General features: G+C 43.9%; 1 protein-coding gene across 1 annotated transcript in view; it reads left to right on the forward strand.

The window, feature by feature from the left end:
• The first annotated feature begins 2,095 nt into the window (after positions 1 to 2,095).
• Positions 2,096 to 17,938, forward strand: part of CRLF3 (cytokine receptor like factor 3) — a 28,797-nt gene continuing 12,954 nt past the window's right edge. The window contains exons 1-6 of the mRNA XM_083427792.1: positions 2,096 to 2,289; positions 10,595 to 10,802; positions 11,283 to 11,370; positions 12,555 to 12,732; positions 15,121 to 15,343; positions 16,753 to 16,885. Of these exons, the coding sequence (XP_083283918.1) occupies positions 2,179 to 2,289; positions 10,595 to 10,802; positions 11,283 to 11,370; positions 12,555 to 12,732; positions 15,121 to 15,343; positions 16,753 to 16,885 (941 nt within the window). The 5' untranslated portion in view covers positions 2,096 to 2,178. The remainder of the gene's footprint in view (positions 2,290 to 10,594; positions 10,803 to 11,282; positions 11,371 to 12,554; positions 12,733 to 15,120; positions 15,344 to 16,752; positions 16,886 to 17,938) is intronic.

The following is a 17,938-nucleotide window of genomic DNA, read 5'->3' on the forward strand; positions in this document are numbered from 1 at the left end:
CAGCCGCCTTCGTTCCCCCCAACCTTCTCCCGTGTCACGTGAGCTGCTCCCAGCCCAATGTACTGTAAAGGGACCAGACTTATCTCGGGGTGGAATCGCGCCCCAACCCCCCCTCCTGCTTTTCTGTTTTCTCGCGAGAACTTGGCCTCTCTCGAAGGAAAAAGCCTCACGCGCGGCTTTTTCGAACTGCAGTTCGCCGGCGGCTGGAGCTCCCTTGACAGGTCCTACACCGTGCATTTAAAGCACGTCCGGCGCACATAGAATTATAGAACCGTAGAGTTCGAAAGGGACCTCCTAAGCGTCATCTAGTCCAACTCCCTGCAATGCAGGAATGACTTTTCAAAATAATAATAATCAAATCCTGGGAACTGTAAAATGTGTTATTAAAGGTGCTGGGAATTGTAGTTCTGTGTTGGGGAAAAACTGCAGTTCCCACAATTCTCTGGGGGAAATGGCATGTCATTTTTATTTTGGGCGTGTTGTGCTCTTAAACAACTAATCTGTAAAATAATTTTATATTTATCTCTTGTGTTGTATTCACCTCTATCATTTCGTTTAGAATTTTTAAAAATTATTGTCATTTTTCATATAAGAGGTTGCATTTTTGTAAAAACAAATAGTTGCTGTTTTAGTTCTGACTTCAATACTGTTTTGTAGTTATTACTAGTATTTATTAAATTTATATGTTGCCTTTCATTCGAAGATCACAGGGCAGTTTATAGTATAAACACACACAAAAAAGCTGTAAATACAAATAGGAAATTGTTTATGCAGTTGCGCTGAAAGAATATGCAGACTAGAATTTGTCAGCTTTTTTTTTTAAGTGCCATATTGTTTTGAAGAATTTCCCATCAAGAACTGTAAATCCAGATATTGTTTAGTTGTTTCCCACTCTTCGTGACCCCTTGGTCCAGATTGTTTAGTCGTGTCCGACTCTTCGTGACCCCATGGATCAGAGCACGCCAGGCACTCCTGTCTTCCACTGCCTCCCGCAGTTTGGTCAGACTCATGTTCGTAGCTTCAAGAACACTGTCCAACCATCTCGTCCTCTGTTGTCCCCTTCTTCTTGTGCCCTCCATCTTTCCCAACAACAGGGTCTTTTCCAGGGAGTCTTCTCTTCTCATGAGGTGGCCAAAGTATTGGAGCCTCACCTTCAGGATCTGTCCTTCCAGTGAGCACTCAGGGCTGATTTCCTTAAGAATGGATCGGTTTGATCTTCTTGCAGTCCATGGGACTCTCAATAGTCTCCTCCAGCACCACAATTCAAAAGCATCAATTATTTGGCGATCAGCCTTCTTGATGGTCCAGCTCTCACTTCCGTACATCACTACTGGGAAAACCATAGCTTTAACTATATGGGCCTTTGTTGGCAAGGTGATGTCTCTGCTTTTTAAGATGCTGTCTAGGTTTGTCATTACTTTTCTCCCAAGAAGCAGGCGTCTTTTAATTTTGCGACTGCTGTCACCATCTGCAGTGATCATGGAGCCCAAGAAAGTAAAATCTCTCACTGCCTCCATTTCTTCCACTTCTATTTGCCAGGAGGTGATGCTTAAAAAACCATACAGTGGTACCTCATGTTAAGTACTTAATTTGTTCTGGAGGTCCGTTCTTAACCTGAAACTGTTCTTAACCTGAAGCACCGCTTTAGCTAATGGGGCCTCCCGCTGCTGCCGCGCCGCCAGAGCACGATTTCTGTTCTCATCCTGAAGCAAAGTCTTAACCTGAAGCACTATTTCTGGGATAGCGGAGTCTGTAACCTGAAGCGTATGCAACCTGAGGTTCCACTGTATTTACAATTTGAACTCAGTCAATGTATTGCTCATTGCATGCCGCAGGCATGCATCACTGAACATTTTTATAGCAAAATAAATAAATAAAACCCCCAAGTAACTAAGACTCCCGTCTTAATTTACCCATTGTCTCAACTTCCTCTCCGTGCCCCGCCCTGCGATGCCTCTGCGAGAGAAAGCGAGCCAAAAAAAAAGCGGGCGCGAAGCCAGGAAGAGGCGAAGGGGATGCGGGGCGGGGTGAACCCCCGAACCCCGCCCTTTTCCTGCGCCTGCCGACGGCGCTGGGTGCCCGGATGCGGACCGCTTCCGGGTGTGAGGCCACTGCCAGCAGTAGGTCCGCCCGCGGCCTGCGAGCCTCTCTCTCTGTGTCCCCGCCGACGGGGACGGAATGGAGACGGAGGCGTTGTTGCTGGAGGCTCGCGAGAGCGTCGAGGCGGCGCGCACCTACCGCCGCGAGCTGCAGCAGCGCCTGAAGGGGCTGCAGCTGGCCCGGCAGCAGGTAACGGGGGCGCGGGGCGGGGGGTGGAGCAGCTGAAGGGGACCGGGAGGTGTTGCAAAGCGCTGCGGAGCCCCTCTCAGGCTGCAGCTGAGATATCCCTGCCGAGGGTCGGGGCAATTCGGTATGGTGTCGGTATTGCTCCTTCTCTACTCCTGACAGGGCTTTTTGCGCCTTCTCTGCAGCGACGGCTGCTGCTCCTCCCGAGGGCGCCAGGAGGAAACGTTTTTATCCCTCTCTCTAGCTATTTCTTTAGCTTTTTTGAACATCCTTTTAAACGTGTTTGCTAGGCGGGGCTTATTAGTTTGTTCTGGGTTTTTGCGTTGTGTTTTTTGTTGTTCTCTTTTCTTTTCGTTTTTTGAATAACATTGTTATTATTATTATTATTATATTTTCCAAGATTTTTAAAGCAACGTACTTCCATATATATATATATATATATATGAAAGTACGTTGCTTTAAATATAAATACGAATTAAGTACTTAACCTGAGGTACCACTGTCTGTGTATGTGTGTGTGTGTGTGTATATATATATATATATATATATATTTGAAAGTACGTTGCTTTAAATATATATATATATATATATATACACACACACACACACACACACACACACACAGACAGTGGTACCTCAGGTTAAGTACTTAATTCGTTGCGGAGGTCCGTTCTTAACCTGAAACTGTTCTCAACCTGAAGCACTACTTTAGCTAATGGGGCCTCCTGCTGCCGCTGCGCCACCGCTGCACGATTTCTGTTCTCATCCTGAAGCAAAGTTCTTAACCTGAAGCACTATTTCTGGGTTAACGGAGTATGTAACCTGAAGCGTATGTAACCCGAGGCTAGGTACCACTGTGTGTGTGTGTATAATATTTGTCCAGTAGCACCTTAGAAACCAACTAAGTTTATTCTGGGTATAAGCTTTCGTGTGCATGCACACTTCTTCAGATACCAACATTTTCCCATTCATCTTGACACCAAATTCATCTTGTCTGACTTTCCGCGTCCCCCCTGGTTTCCAATTTTATTTTATTTTTGCATTTCTTCCCCTTGCATACAATTACTTTTGCATTTCATTTTTTAATTCTTATTTTTTAACTAAGATATCAAATTACTTCATAAATGCTACACCAATCCTGCTAATCTTTTAACATATTTACAGTGTTCTTTGACATAATCTATAAATTTTATCCAATCTTGCTTGAGTTTCTTCTCGTCTTTTTTTGAATAACTTTTTATGAGGTTTTATAAAACAAGAATAATGTTATACAAATAAGTATGCCAAGTTTTCTCATGTCATTTGTATGTCAGAAAAAATAGCATAATAAATGTGGAGTAATATGGTTCATTATTAGTGGTCAGTGTATAAGTTATTGGTTCATGAACTGGTTTAAACAAAGGGGAAATAGGATAGAAGAGAATCTTTTTTTTTTTTTTTGTAGGAAGAAAAGAGGGGGAAAGAAGGGAATGGGGGGGGAATGGTAAGTGGGATGGTGTTGGGTGGTTATGTTGTGGTGTTGTTCTCGTTTTGAATTTTTCATGCCACAAACCACCTTGGTAATCTTTGGGTGAAGGGCGGTATACAAATTTAATAAATGATGATGATGGTGGTGATAATCAGTGCTTTTTTTCCTGGGGAAAAGGTGGGGGAACTCACCTTGAAAGTTAGTTGGTTAATTATGGGCCTAGTGCCCCCCCCCCACACCAGTGGCGTAGCGTGGGTTGTCAGCACCCGGGGCAAGGCAAGTAATTTGAGCCCCCTAACCAGGTAGGGGCAGAGATCTGCGAGTGTGAGCGCCCCCCCCCCAGATGTTGCGCCCGGTGTGGCCGGCCCCCCCTGCACCCCCCACGCTACGCCACTGCCCCACACACATAGACACCCCGCAGGCGGTAGCAAAATATTAATATGTATGTGATTAAGGAACTTCAGCAGACAATGATATGGATCAGAAATGGCCACAAATTTATTGATTACAGGTATAGGTGGATTTTGGTCTCAGGTATAGGGTGTATGTCCGTTCCGGCCCCCCCAGATATTATTATTATTATTATTATTATTATTAATTTGATTTTTTTAATAAAAAAAGGTAAGGGAACTCAAGATGCCCCGAGTTCCTGTTCAAAAAGCCCACTTATTATTAATAATAATAGGCATCATCAGTGTGCTCTTGTGCCATAGCCAAGGGCAAAACTGGGCATTATGTTGCCTGGGTCAAAGACTCAGTTTGGCATCTAAGAGCAATAGCTATTGGGGGGGGGGGGAGTTAGCTGAGTTCCATTGAGGCTTCCATCCATGGATATCTATGTAGCTGGCTGCACATTGTTTTTTGTATTTTGAAAAGAAGTTCTTGCTTGTTTTGATTATGATCAAGAACTGCAAGCATGACCCCTATAGGACCTAATTTTTAATGAGCTCAGACAGCTGTGTGTCTTAAATAGACAGGAATTAAGTAGATCTTAGATCTGCTTGCTGACCTCTTCCAAATGTTTGAAGATGTTTTTGCCTCTTTAGAACCAGGTTAATTAAATAACTCTGAAATTATATAAAAGACAAACATAAATTATAAAAGCTATTTCACTGAATATGCACCTCACTGTAGTAACGGTCAGAGAGGTAGCCGTTTTAGTTTGTGTTGCAGCAAGAAGTAACAAACTTATCATTAAATAGGGTCCACTTCATCAGATGCATGAAATATTATCCCCACTTGCAGGAGGATTGTAATCGGTGAGATTAGGGGGGAATTAAGTCCAAAAAAATTCAGATAGTGGACAATTCAATAAAAGCTTGAAGGTGTGCAAAAATAAGCACAGTGACCTTTCTCTTCATAGCAGAAGTGACAGGTGAAACACAATCAACTTAGCAATACTGGGTTAATTAATATCTGCAGTGAGACAGGAAACTCTTGTTTTTGTACAGACCCAAAAGAAACTCTTAATAAATTGTAATCCATCTGCTTTACATTGGAGCTCCCTTTGAAATCTCTTTGTTCAAGAATGCCCCCCTTATGATCAGCAACAGGAATCAGCTGGTTTTTTTAATATTGCCATTTCACCACGACAGATTTGTACTCATTGATTCTTTTCCAAAAGCCTGCTTGACCTATCCGGAATGTGCTGCCTTGTTGTAGCGTGGTTAAATAAGGGATTGGAGCTCCTTCCCAGTGAGGAAAGGGTTTTTTATTTAGAAATAAATATTCGCAGAACATAATCAGGTCACTGGGTTCACTGCCAGTGGCTTGTGTCTGGAATGGGCAATGGCTTGTTTGACTTTAAAAGTGGATTAGACAACAGTATGGAGGATTGGTCACCTAATGAGACCAACCTGTTCAGAGGCACTTTGCTACTAAAGAGCAGTTGCTATTAGGAAGTAGGCTGGCAAGCTTCCTTGAATTCCTTGGTTGGTAGATCTTTGGTGGTCTGTTTCAGCTAGGCTACTCTTGCATGCAGACAAGACCTGCAGCCGGATACAAAGGGTTAGTTTGAGTGGGATTTTCTTCCAAGGAAGTTGGTGTTGAATTTCAGCCTTAGGAAATGTCTACAACAATGTAACAGTTTCATCATCAAGGTACAATCTGGAAAAGTGCCCACGGTTACATACAGGGTTGTACAACAGCCAGTCTTGCTTGCCACAGTGTAAGCAACATTGAAAACATGCGTTGGTGGTGTGAGCATTTAATCAAGAGAGAAATCTGTACTGCACATACTTCATTCTAACATTTGGTTTATTGGTCTTGCCTTCTGTTTAACCTAGTGTTGTGTGTGCATATTTAAGCTCAGTACTGTTTTGAGAATACTTGCTTTGATTTCTTTGAGTTGTTATCAGGGCACATGTTGATATTTGGGTTATAGGGGCTCAAGGGCAGGGGAAGGCTAAGACTGAGTGATTGCTCTGAAAGCGTTATGCTCCTCTCATTCTCAATTATTTTTCTATGTAGCCGTGAACTTTAGCATAGTGGCTGAAATGCTTTCATAGGTTACCAAACTTGGTGGATCTACACTCTCTTACACGAACCTCAACATATAGGATGCAGTGGAGTATTTTGACCATTATGCGTCACTGTCATTTTTCTTGAAAGCTTTGGCTCCAAAGCCATAATTTTGTGAGCATGTATGTGCACGTCTTTCAAGTTCCCACAGTTGGATAGTCAGGGCAGATTGAGTAAAACTGATTCCTTTATGTAAAAGGAAAGCTTGGACATGCTAGGTGGTGGGTGCTATGAAGCTCCCTTGCTTAAACATTAACCATAGTTTATAGGATTCAGATGACATGCTAAACTGTGATTAATTTCAGAAGTGAAATCTTCCAGAATTTGATTGGTAAATGAAAGCAAAACTTCTTGTCTATTGCTGTCTTGTTGGCCTGTTAGTTCTGTGCCTCCAGCAACAGCCAATACAGTGGTACCTCGGGTTAAGTACTTAATTCGTTCTGGAGGTCCGTTCTTAACCTGAAACTGTTCTTAACCTGAAGCACCACTTTAGCTAATGGGGCCTCCTGCTGCCGCCGCACCACCGGAGCACAATTTCTGTTCTCATCCTGAAGCAAAGTTTTTACCTGAAGCACTATTTCTGGGTTAGCGGAGTCTGTAACTTGAAGCGTATGTAACCTGAAGCGTATGTAACCCGAGGTACCACTGTAACTGCTTTCATTTAGCCAATATTTTCATGGCACTCTCTTTACCACAGAAAAGGCAGTATTTAACTACAACTGCTTATCTCTAAAACTTCTCAGACTCTTGGTGCCTGTTGCTGCCAACGTCTTCTGTTAGTGCCAGATAAATGTTTCCTGCAAAATCCAGATGCTATTTGGCCTTGTATTTGTGCATCTAATCTCTCTAATCCAAACAACTGTAGGTGGATCGGCGTAGTTACTTCCATTGTTGATGCTGTTCAGGCAGTGAGATAGCCATATGTTGACTTTAAGGCCAGGTGTTGATTTGAACCTGGAGAATGTCAAGGGCCAGTGTGGTGCAATGGTTATAATGTTGAACTTGGACTGGAGAGATTTAAGATCAGCCATGGAGCTAACTGGGGCTGCACCCTTCTCCCCACGTGCCTGGGCATCAGCCTCATTGAATTTAAAATGACTTGCTTTTGATTGGGCGCTGTGAATAACCTTGTTCTTTTTGGAGCATTCTTGTTCTTGGCCTAATCTTCCTTAGTCCAAGCTGTGACTGACATGCTCCAGGAATCCTGGGACAACGGAGCCTTTAGTATTGAGATTCTGTTAAAAACATGAATTTGCAGTATAGTTACCCAAGTTTTCAAGCAAGTCCACATAACTCACTGGTCCACAATATTAGATAGAACACCTGTCCACATGGGCTTTTGGTCATCATTTGTGGCCCAAATAAGAGAAAACAGAACCAACTCAGAGCTGTAGCCTAGAGACACTTATTGCTTGCCCCAGATGTGCAAGCAAGAAGCCTCTTCTAATCAAATGTAGCTGCCTGCAGGCAGTGTTTTTTACGCCGGGGCAAGCTGGCATCTTAGATGGCATCCTGTTCTTAACCAAAGTCCTGTTCTCTGATTAGCCTTGGCATTAACGTTTCTGAATAAGATACAGTACTTGCATTTTCTGACCAAAGTATTGCAAGGATCCCTGACGCAATTGATGGAATCACACTTAATGTTACTTTTTCTCCACTCTGCTTCTGCGTTCTGCATCCCTCTTCATACTCAACTGTCCATTCATGCAAGTGCCTGCTCATAAATTCATAGAAATGGAGGAGGCTGTATTATAGACCATCTTGTGTGACTGCCTGCTTGATGGAAGAAATCTAGAACTCTAGAGAACATTCTGGCTGAGGCTTATAAGAGTTGGACTCGCAACAACCTTTCCAGGATCCCAGATTGCCCATCCCTGACCTAAAGTACAGTGGTACCTCGGGTTAAGTACTTAATTCGTTCCGGAGGTCCATACTTAACCTGAAACTGTTCTTAACCTGAAGTACCGCGCCGCCAGAGCACAATTTCTGTTCTCATCCTGAAACAAAGTTCTTAACCTGAAGCAATATTTCTGGGTTAGCGGAGTCTGTAACCTGAAGCATATGTAACCTGAGGTACCACTGTAAATACTTTTTTTTTCTTGCCCAGGCATTTTATATGCTGTTTGAACTGTTTCCTTTGCTAACTTTTTTTAAAAAGTATATTCTTTTTATTCCAATGTGAATGTAGCTTTCATTACATCACCTTTCATCACCTTGGTAAACAGCCCTGGAATCTGTTTCAGTGAAGGATAATATATGCGATTAATTTTTAAGAGACCTTACACTACTGTAGTTGTTCTGTCCTGAGTTGCTGCATCAGTGGTTTGTTCCACTGGATGCTTTATTTATTGTGCTGGATAAATAATATACTGTACCAGCTGATAAGTTGAGATTTACTCATGCAGCCACCTGGCCCTATGTCCCTTTTTTTGCCTTGCACACCATGGTGGAGGATCTGGCCTGAAAGATCTAGGGGGAGAAAATAGTGCTTCCCTTCTCTTTTTCCTGCCACTTCTGTTTTATGTATACTTCCTTTTTTTTTTCTGAAGCACTGAAAGAGCAAGTGAAGTCTTAACTGCAAGGGGACTTCAAAGTCCTTTGAATGTGGCTTAAAGAGGAAGTTGAGCTTTACATAATGGTAGAGCATCCTGTGTTTTTCTGAAGATCAAGAAGTTACATCTGGCTAACATCTCTGCAGCCTCTCTGATTGAGAGAAACGTTTTAAACAACTTTTCCATCTGGACCAGGATTGATTTCTCTCCTACTGAGTAGCTTAATTCTCTTTCCAAAACCAGATTAAATTTACAAACTAGCTCTATTCTTTATCATGTGAAATGGTTATTGCAAAATCATTTTGGCATCTTGCGGAGGTGATTGCTCACAGAAAGTCTGTTCTGAAATTCGGCTGCTCTGCTTAGCATAAATTAGGCACGTTGCCGTACAATTAGTGCCACTGGCTTCTCTTTCCTTGCATCGTTGCATTGCTGATTGCATGAAGCTGTTGATTAAATGAGGGTGGCAGCAGTGGACCTTTCTGGAAGGGATGAGAATGACTTGTGCCCAATCACTCTTCCCCCCCCCCTTTATGCCTGGTTTTCAGGACAGAAACTGCCCACGCTGCTTTTCTCCTTAATGTAAGCAAGATGCTTTGTTCTGTTTTGTTAATCAAGGATGTGTGGAGTTCTGGGGGGGAAGTTCCGCCTAATTCTGTCGTAGTCATTCTGCTTCCCCATTGCAGTGCAGATCCTTTTGATGAGCGATGCCAAGTGACATCCACAGGCTGCGCCAGATGTGGGGTGGGAAGACCTGTAATCAGCTCTTCTGTTTTCTTTTTTAAACTTTAAATTGGATGCAAGGAGACCAAGTTCAATTGCAGCGACGAGAGGGGGAGATGCTGCTCCTTCCTGTGCCAGTCTAAATCGTATTGTTAAAATAGTTTGTAGGGATCAGCACAAAATGTCAAGGTGTCTGTGTATTCAAGAACATGGGTTATGAAAATAAATGAATAACATTGTAGTTTCACAAAGTGCTTACAAATGTGTTTATAGCCCTGCTCCCCAATCCAGTTGTTAAACTGCCTGGGGAGGGGGGATATGTCTCTTCCCCCTTCCCCATGGAGCTAACCGTAACTTTGAGAAGCGAGTGGTTTTTACTTTGGAGACCTTGTTTCTTAGATTTAGGAATACCGATTGGGCTGTTCATTCTCGTTTTCTGACAGGTATAAATACCGTATTTTGTGCTCTATAAGACTCACTTTTTCCCTCCTAAAAAGTAAGGGGAAATGTGTGTGCGTCTTATGGAGTGAATGCAGGCTGCGCAGCTATCCCAGAAGCCAGAACAGCAAGAGGGATTGCTGCTTTCACTGTGCAGCGATCCCTCTTGCTGTTCTGGCTTCTGAGATTCTGAATATTTTTTTCCTGTTTTCCTCCTCCAAAAACTAGGTGCGTCTTGTGGTCTGGTGCGTCTTATAGAGCGAAAAATACAGTAATTAAATTAATGATGATGATGAGGATAATTGTATTCCTGTAATTTTTCTCTGTTGTGCTACATGGTTTTGAGAGCTCTCCTGAACCCTGTGATGTTACTACAGTCATACCTTGGTTTTTGAACAGCTTAGCTCACAAACAACTTGGAACCCGAACGCTGCAAACCTGGAAGCAGGTGTTCTGGTTTGCGAACTTTGCCTCGGAAGTTGAACGGACTTCTGGAACGCATTCTGTTCGAAAACCAAGGTACAACAAATTCTGAATGGCAAGAGCCCGATTGGTTTTGGCCCTGCCCCAGTTGGCCGGGCTTCTCATGCCTTTTGTCTCCTTCCAGATCAAAGAGAGTGCGGCACTGACAAGGGATGTACTTGAACAGCATTTTAACGACTTGAAAGGGACCTTGAGGAAGCTTCTGGATGAGCGGTTGGTGTCCTTGCTGCAAGAAGTAGATGCCATCGAAGAGGAAAGCATCAAACCCTTGGACGAGTGCCGAAAGCTAATAGAACAGGGTGTTGGCACAGCTGATGAACTCCTCCGGGAAGGTAGGAGGCCATCTTAAAAACATGCCAGTTCTTTTTGAGCATGGGGGCTTCCCCCAAAAACCCCTCACTTGTTTACAGCATGCATGCAGGGATTACACTGTCTTGCCCCACTCCTCTGCCAATGATGCCCCCTGCATCTTAGGTGACAGTTGACTGCTCCTGCTTAGGTACCAATATAAACATACAAGACACCTCCAAGCGAGGTGTGGGTGGAAGGAACCAAATGGACCTATGGTACCGTATTTTTTGCTCTATAAGACTCACTTTTTCCCTCCTAAAAAGTAAGGCGAAATGTGTTTGCGTCTTATGGAGCGAATGCAGGCTGCGCAGCTATCCCAGAAGCCAGAACAACAAGAGGGATCACTTGGCATAGTTCATAGCTTCTCTGAGTTCTTCAAGCCCCTTCGCCACGGCAAGGCAGTGATCCATGAAGGGGACTTTTCTAAATTGGAACCTCTTAATTTTTATTTTTTATTCCAGGAGAAACTGTCATCCATGGTGTAACAGGGGAGGAGAGTGACAAGCTTTGCAGCTTTACCAAAAAGGCATTGCATATTCAGCTGGATAGGTAAGAGCATGGGTAGGCAAACTAAGGCCCGGGGGCTGGATCCGGCCCATTCGCCTTCTAAATCTGGCCCGCAGATGGTCCGGGAATCAGTGTGTTTTTACATGAGTAGAATGTGTCCTTTTATTTAAAATGCATCTCTGGTTTATTTGTGGGGCATAGGAATTTGTTCATTCTTTTTCTCTAAACTATAGTCCGGCCCCCCACAAGGTCTGAGGGACAGTTGACCAGCCCCCTGTTGAAAAAGTTTGCTGACCCTGGGTAAGAGCCGTGAATTGAGGGTGGAAGTTTGATACTTGTGTGACTGGATGATAATGGGTGTCAGGGTTGATTTAGAGCTCCTTTTCCCCAATTTAGGACAGTTGATCTGAATGAGAAACACCCTTTCTTTTTTTTTAAGGTACAGTCTAGACCAGCCTTTCCTGACCCGGTGCCCTCCAAATGTTTTGGGACTGATGGGAGCTGTAGTCCAGAACATCTGGAAGGTGCAAGGTTGGGCAACGCTGGTTTAGACTTCCCTGGCCTGTTAGTACATGAACTAGCAAGACTGGTGTTCATAGCAGCATTTAACCTTCCAACTCAAAGCACTGTCTGGTCATCATTTGAAATGCCTGGATTTCAGAAGAGATTACAGTGGTGCCCCGCAAGACGAATGGCTCGCAAGACGGAAAACCCGCTAGACGAAAGGGTTTTCCATTTTGGAGGTGCTTCGCAGGACGAATTTCTCTATGGGCTTGCATCGCAAGACGAAAATGTCTTGCGATTCCTGGGGTTTTTTCCCGCTCCCCACCCCCTTTTTCTAAGGCACTAAGCTGCTAATAGCCTTTTAGCAGCTAATCCGCTAATCCCTTAAGCCTTTAATAGCAGCTAATAGCCGCTAAACCGCTAATAGCGCTAATGGGCTTGCTTCGCAAGACAAAAAAAACGCTAGGCGAAGAGACTTACGGAACGGATTCTTTTCGTCTTGCGAGGCACCACTGTACTATGAAACTCAAGTAGGCTAAATTTTGGGTTTTGTAAAAAGCTTTTTGAGGTTGGGGAGATAATCAAATACATGTGCACTCTCTTGTAAATTCTGTCTCTGTAATCAAATCAAGAGCGCCAAACCTTTGTTGATTCTTTGAAAACAGTTGCTTATCAAGTTACTAGCAGTGCTGAATAGTCTCTCTCTCTGTCTCTCTCTCTAGTTTGCCAGAAGTACCATCCTTAGTTGATGTGCCTTGTTTATCTGCCCAGTTGGATGACTCTCTCCTTACAGTAGTGAGAAATCAGATCTTTAACCATGGAACAGTAGCATCTCGACCACCAATACAGATAGAAGAGCTGATTGAGAAGCCTGGGGGCATCATTGTTAAGTGGTGCAAGGTGGGTGGAAAAGAGTCTTTTCAAGATCATTCTCCAATATGCACTTACTTTCTTTTTGTTTGTGCTTTAATCACTTTAATCACTTTCGTTTAAGTGGGTGGCACTGTGGGTTAAACCACAGAGCCTAGGGCTTGCCGATCAGAAGGTCAGCGGTTCGAATCCCTGCGACAGGGTGAGCTCCCTGCTCCTGCCAACCTAGCAGTTCAAAAGCACGTCAAAGTGCAAGTAGATAAATAGGTACCGCTCTGGCGGGAAGGTAAATGGCATTTCCGTGCTCTGCTCTGGTTTGCCAGAAGCGGCTTAATCATGCTGGCCACATGACCTGGAAGCTGTATGGCTGCTCCCTTGGCCAGTAAAGCGAGATGAGCGCCACAACCCCAGAGTCGGCCGCGACTAGACTTAATGGTCAGGGGTCCCTTTACCTTTAAGACAGTTTGTGATTATTGATTCTCAGGCAAGACAGTTTGCAGTTACTCTGACCTCATAGACTGAAAGTCCAATCCTAATCATGTATACTCAGGAGTAAGTCCTGTTGAATTCAGGGGAGCTTACTCCTGGGTAAGTGGGGTGTAGGATTGCAGCCTTAGCTGGCTATGATATTTTTTGCGTTCCATGTTTTCAAAAATCTGTCTTTTTCTGCTTTGCCATGGAATGTTTTGGACAGTTTCTGCAGACGTCTTGAAGTTCTTTGCAAAACCAAAATTAACTTGCAGCATCTATAAGCAAAAGCAAGAAGAAGGGTACAGAAAAGATGCCTTCCTCTCTCTGTGCGTTGACCCAAATTATTCCCCTTTTGAAATTACAGTATGTTTCATTGCTTCATATTTTATAGACTCAGGAATAATTCTCCACAAATTAAAGATTTTCTCATGAATTCATATTACAAGTAGCAGTTTTTAACTCCATGATTGTGTGGCTTACAAATACCTACTTTGAGATGGTTCCCTAAACAGATATACAGTGCATTTTTGGATAACTTTTTGCTTTTTAAAAAAAGAAGTAGCCAGCCTACATAGTGAGTGAAGACAGATATCCCGCTAATGATTGCAAACAGCTACAATGTTCACATATTGATTTATTATTATTATTATTATTATTACGTCTTTAGGCCAAGGTTAGGAACATTACACATAACATTGCTGTATAGGAGAGCAGGATACAAATGCAATACAATAGTAAGCACCCTCAACAACCCATTAAAGAAAACACAACTCCACAAGGATTGTCAATGCAGTAATAATATAGGACCATCATGTCATCAGCTGCTTCCTGGTCTTCTCTGCCTCCGACAGGATTTATGCTGCAGTCAATGAAACTCCAGTGTTCAAGGGAAACTTTGGTGGTCTGCATGGCTTCCTTTTCCCTTCCTTGCGATTTATTGCAATTCTTGACTGCCATTCTCCTTTGTTCCGTCCTTTTCCTTCTGAAACTGTGCAGGTTGTTTGTTTATTTACTTATATGCCATTTGCATGCCAAAATAGCTTCTAAGCAGTATAAAATGACACACAACATAATTTACTTTCACAATAAAACAATGCCCTCAAAAAATAATTAAAAACCATCCACGATTAAGACATACAGTAAAAACAAGCCCTTTCAGAAGCATAGGAATTAAACTGACTCAAAATACAATTAGAACAGTTGGATCAGTTACCGTATTTTTTGCTCTTTAAGACGCACCAGACCACAAGACGCACCTAGTTTTTGGAGGAGGAAAACAAGGGGACAAAATGTTCTGAATCTCAGGAGCCAGAGCAGCAAGAGGGATTGCTGTGCAGTGAAAGCAGCAATCCCTCTTGCTGTTCTGGCTTCTGGGATAGCTGTGCAGCCTGCATTCGCTCCATAAGAGGCACACACATTTCCCCTTACTTTTTAGGAGGGAAAAAGTGAGTCTTATAGAGCACAAAATACGGTAGTTTAAAGTTCAAGGGAATGCTTTTCTAAACAGGTTCTTGAGCCCCCATGCCTGTTTCTTTTTCTTTCCACAAAAATTACAAAGAGTGAGTTCAAATGACACATGCAAACTGAGTCCCTTGCAAATCGAACATTGGTTTGCATAATGATCTGTTTACGCTTTTTTATTCAGAACACACAACTGAACTTTCTGGGCACCCTAATTTTTATTTATTTATTTATTTGCTGCAGAAAGCAATTACCACTAAGATTTTTCTCCTTTCGCTGCTGTGACATGAGAGCTTGCGTTGCCCTCCTTCCCCTTGGAAGAGGTTTCGTCAGGACTTCCCGACCCGTGTGACCCTGAGCCAGAAAAAAATAACGTGCTTTGCAATATTACCTTGCCAACATTTCACTTTGGAGAGCTAGTAAGGTAGTTGAATTGGAGGAAGATTAAAGGCAGTGTGTTAATCCAATAACTGGGCTCTGTTTCAGGTTGATGAGGACTTTGTGCCACAGGATTACAGGCTTCAGTATCGTAAGAGTACGGCCAGCCACTTTGAAGATGTGTATGTCGGCTCGGACACAGAATTCATAGTGCTCCATATTGATCCCAATGTCGATTACCAGTTCAGGGTTTGTGCACGAGGAGATGGCCGCCAAGAATGGAGCCCGTGGAGTGTTTCTCAGACTGGTCGTTCCACCTTGGTGCCCCACGGTATTATTCTTTGCATTTATTATTATTATTATTTACTATATGTATCCCGCCCATCTGACTAGATTGCGCCAGCCACTCTGGGCGGCTTTCAGCATATGTTGTTGTTTAGTTGTTTAGTTGTGTCCAACTCTTCGTGACCCCATGGACCAGAGCACGCCAGGCACTCCTGGCTTCCACTGCATCCCACAGTTTGGTCAAACTCACGTTAGTAGCTTCGAGAACACTGTCCAATCATCTCATCCTCTGTCGTCCCCTTCTCCTTGTGCCCTCCATGTTTCCCAACATCAGGGTCTTTTCCAGGGAGTCTTCTCTTCTCATGAGGTGGCCAAAGTATTGGAGCCTCAGCTTCACGATCTGTCCTTCCAGTGAGCACTCAGGGCTGATTTCCTTCAGAATGGATACGTTTGATCTTCTTCCAGTCCATGGGACTCTCAAGAGTCTCCTCCAGCACCATAATTCAAAAGCATCAATTCTTCGGCGATCAGCCTTCTTTATGGTCCAGCTCTCACTTCCATGCATCACTACTGGGAAAACCATAGCTTTTACTATATGGACCTTTGTTGGCAAGGTGATGTCTCTACTTTTTAAGATGCTGTCTAGGTTGGTCATTGCTTTCCTCACAAGATATACATATACAGCATATACAGAAACATAATAAAACGCCAAACATTAAAAACTTCCCGAAACAGGGCTGCCTTCAGATGTCTTCTAAAAGTCAGATAGTTGTTTATTTCCTTGACATCTGATGGGAGGGCATTCCACAGGGCCGGTGCCACCACCAAGAAGGCCCTCTGCCTGGTTCCCTGTAACCTGACTTCTTGCAGTGAGGGAGCCACCAGAAGGCCATTGGAGCTGGACCTCAGTGTCCGGGCTGAACGATGGGGGTGGAGACGCTCCTTTAGGTATACTTGGCCAAGGCTGTTTAGGGCTTTAAAGGTCAGCACCAACACTTTGAATTGTGCTTGGAAATGTACTGGGTGCCAACATAGGTCTTTTGGGTAACTATTAATATAATTACCATCATGATGCCCAATTGATGCGAGGGCTTGCAGAGGACTTCCCCCAAAAGGACTCACTTGGATCCTGCGCTTAGGCATTGATTCCAGCTGGACCTCTCTGTGAGTGTACATATTTGAGTCCGGATGTAGGTGTGTTTAGGAACAGAGACTTGTCATCTTCGTAACGCTGCTGGTGTGGAGTCCCCCGCCCCCACTTCAAAAAAATGCAGTCTTCCCATTTGGAAGTGCAGACAAACGTTCTCTAAACATGAGAGTTGCAGCCCCTCTTTTCCTAGATGGTGAGCTGGGGTCCCAACATCCTGGGAAGGCTGTGTTGCATCGCACGGCCACCTTGCACCTCCGAGTGATGTGCACGTGTGTGCTAGTTCCTGTTTGCCCTTCCTTTGTTAGAATGGACGCCTGGCTTTGAAGGCTATAGCTTGAGCAGCCGAAGAAACATTGCGCTTCGAAATGATTCACAAGTGGGCGGGGTGCTGTACTCCAGAGCTCCAACCTACTATTGCGGTCAGACATTGACATTCCGGTAAGTCGTTTTGCTTAGCTAACGTGCCACAGCATGTTTTCCCCAGCAGGATTTTGTGTGTGTGCTTGCGTTTGTTTCTTTCTTCTTTGAGAATAGCTGTCAACCGTCCCTTATTTGGCAGGAAACTCCCTTATCCCAGTGCTGTGTCCCACTGCTGTCCCTTATTGATGATGTCCCTTAAATTTCCCGGGTTTCAAAGGAAGCAGCTCCTCTCCCTCCCTTCCTGCCGGCCAGGGAGGAGGGAGGCTCCAACTGTGTTGCTTGGCTGCGTTGCTCACCCAATAAGGAGTCTAAGAACGACTGGGGGTGGTGGAGCTTGCATGCTTTGTGCCGATCAAATCAGCCGCGTTGCCTGGGGACTCACCTTTGCTCAGCGCTTCCCAGTGGAGAGGTGGCGATGGTTTTCCTTGCTACATCCCCTTTGCCGGGTTGCTGCGCTGTAGGAACCACCGCTTGAGGCTTCGTTTGGATGCTGGCTGGGCTTTCTGCCTTTGGCTCGGAGGGGCTCAGAAGTTGAACTTACCTGTGTTCGGAACATCCCTTATTTTGGCTGCTGATCCCTTATTTTGAGGCTGCTGGTCCCTTATTTTCAAATCTGTAAATTGACTGCTATGTCCTTGAGAGATCTGGCCACCTGTTGTTTTGACTCAGTTTGACGCATTGTCTGATTTTACCCAGCATTCCTTGAGCACAAAAGGGGCAAACCTGTAGCACCAAGGGCAGTGTTAGAAACTCAAGATATATAACCTAGGCACCATGTGGCTCTTTAAACCAAGGTTACAGTTGCCAAATTGGAATGTCTAGTTGCCTTTTGGGGGGCAAGATGGCTCTAAAAGTCTTTTTCTTTTCTTTTCCGAATGATGGACTGACTGTGATTGATTTTCAGTTAAACATCTGGCTAGATCAGATGACAACCTTGAGCTAGGTTAAGAACTTTGAGGACTTAAAGAAGAAAAGTAACTTTATCCAGGGACAGTCCACATATATATATACTGGCCTGTCCCAACCTCTTTTTCTTAACGGTGCCATGGATCATTCATAATGTGAGAATAC

This window comes from Podarcis tiliguerta (genome assembly GCF_965153285.1).
Source record: "Podarcis tiliguerta genome assembly, chromosome: 2".
Taxonomy (NCBI): domain Eukaryota; kingdom Metazoa; phylum Chordata; class Lepidosauria; order Squamata; family Lacertidae; genus Podarcis; species Podarcis tiliguerta.